The sequence below is a fragment of the Callospermophilus lateralis genome, chromosome 11, assembly GCF_048772815.1.
Source record: "Callospermophilus lateralis isolate mCalLat2 chromosome 11, mCalLat2.hap1, whole genome shotgun sequence".
Lineage (NCBI taxonomy): Eukaryota > Metazoa > Chordata > Mammalia > Rodentia > Sciuridae > Callospermophilus > Callospermophilus lateralis.
Window position 1 is genome coordinate 74,603,327 of NC_135315.1, and position 1,719 is coordinate 74,605,045.

At 49.0% G+C, this 1,719-nt stretch overlaps 1 protein-coding gene across 1 annotated transcript; it reads right to left on the reverse strand.

Annotated features, from left to right (window-relative positions):
- Positions 1-292: 292 nt before the first annotated feature.
- LOC143410368 (atypical chemokine receptor 3-like) lies at positions 293-1,381 on the reverse strand. The gene has a single exon (XM_076871217.1). It carries the CDS (start codon positions 1,379-1,381, stop codon positions 293-295), a length of 1,089 nt encoding a protein of 362 aa, XP_076727332.1.
- Between the last annotated feature and the right edge of the window lie 338 nt (positions 1,382-1,719).

The following is a 1,719-nucleotide window of genomic DNA, read 5'->3' on the forward strand; positions in this document are numbered from 1 at the left end:
AACTTTCCAATATTTCTTATGCAGTATGCCAATAGTGAGAAAATGAAGACTTAAATACAATTCAACATATAAAAATTTCAGGAAGAGCAGAAGGTTCTATTGTATAGATGTCTAGTCAAGCATTTCCTGAAGCTGACTTTGACACACAGCACTGGACAGAGAGGAAGATGCACAATGTCACGCCTTCTACTCTTCATGTCACTTGGGCATCAAGACCCAAAGCTCCCTTGCTCTCTTATGAAGACCATAAGCCATGTTCACAAGCTCCATGACATGGCCTCTGCACAGCAGGTCATTTGCAGTTTTGCTCCAGAACTAAGTATTCTGTCTCTGACACTCTGGTGGTGTTGGTGAGCTGGGTGAGGCCCATTTGGGCAGAATACTGGAAGGTGAAGGCCTTCATCAGCTTGTACCTGTACTTGTGGTTGATGAAGCTGTAGAGCACAGGATTGACACAGCAGTGCACCAGGGACAGGCACTGTGTGACATGTAGTGCTGTGAAGAGCGTGTTCTCCAGCTGGCAGGTGAAGGGGAGGTATTGCAGGATGGAGAAGATGTCCAGCAGCACTGCCACGTGGTAGGGGAGCCAGCACACAAGGAAGACCACCACATAGGAAAAGATGATCTTCCGGATACTCTGATTCTCCTCATCACCAGAGGCTGAGATGGCCCTGGAGAGGAGAAAGTAGAAGACAGTGATGATGGAGAAGGGGACAATGAAGCCCAAGACAACAGAGACAAGCTCCATGCCAATCAGCCACTCCTTGATGCTGTGCTCAGGGTAGAACGACCAGCAGTAGGTCTCGTTGTTGGAAGCAGACACCATGGTCTTCAGGTAGTAGGTGTCAGGCAGAGACAGGCACAAGGCCAGCAGCCACACCAGAACGCACACGATGTGGCGTACCATCTTCTTCCTGCGGCTGGAGGTGCTTGTGAAGTAGGTGATGGAGAGGTAGCGGTCGGTGCTCATGCACGTGAGGAAGAAGATGCTGCCAAAGAGGTTGACAGAGAAGATGAGGTGTGTGACCTTGCAGGTAAGCTCACCCATGTGACACTGGTTGTCTTGCACCAGGCTGACCACCCAGATGGCGATGGTGATGACCACCCACAGGTCCGTGATGGCAAGGTTCAAGAAGTAGCAGTGGGTGTCATAGCCTGTGGTCTTGGCCTGGATGTTCACCCAGACCACCGCAGAGTTGGCAGTCATGCCAATCACGAAGATGAAAATGTAAATGAAGGAAAGTGTGTAGAGCAGGATGCTTTTGTGGGGCATGGTGGGGCACTGCACTGTGTCGATGAGGATGCAGTCACTGCTATTGCATGGCCAGCTGATGTCAGAGAAGTTTCCTGGCTCTGTGTAGTCAAAGAGATGCAGATCCATGATAGGAGGAGTGAGAAGGACCTACAGCAACCCAGAGAGATGGGAGACAGAAATCACTCATCAGGGAACCTCAACTTCTAGTCAAAACACTATTCTGGGGTCCTATTAAGGCCCAGCAATTTTGCCCAAGTTCTGAGGTGTCTCACAAAGAAAGGAGAAAAGAAATCAATCACACAAGAACTGTGTCACATAAACAAACAACCAGAGTCTCATTGACACAGTGTCCAAAGACAGACACAATGTTGGTTTTCTATCTTTCATTGTCTGTCTTCTCCAGACACCATCAGCCTGGCTGTGCCCAGAGTGTGAAATTAACATGGTACAGGGCCAAAGAAACA

Coding starts and splice junctions, on each gene's coding strand:
- LOC143410368 (XM_076871217.1), bottom strand. CDS start 1,381: ATGGATCTGCATCTCTTTGACTACACAGAGCCAGGAAACTTCTCTGAC.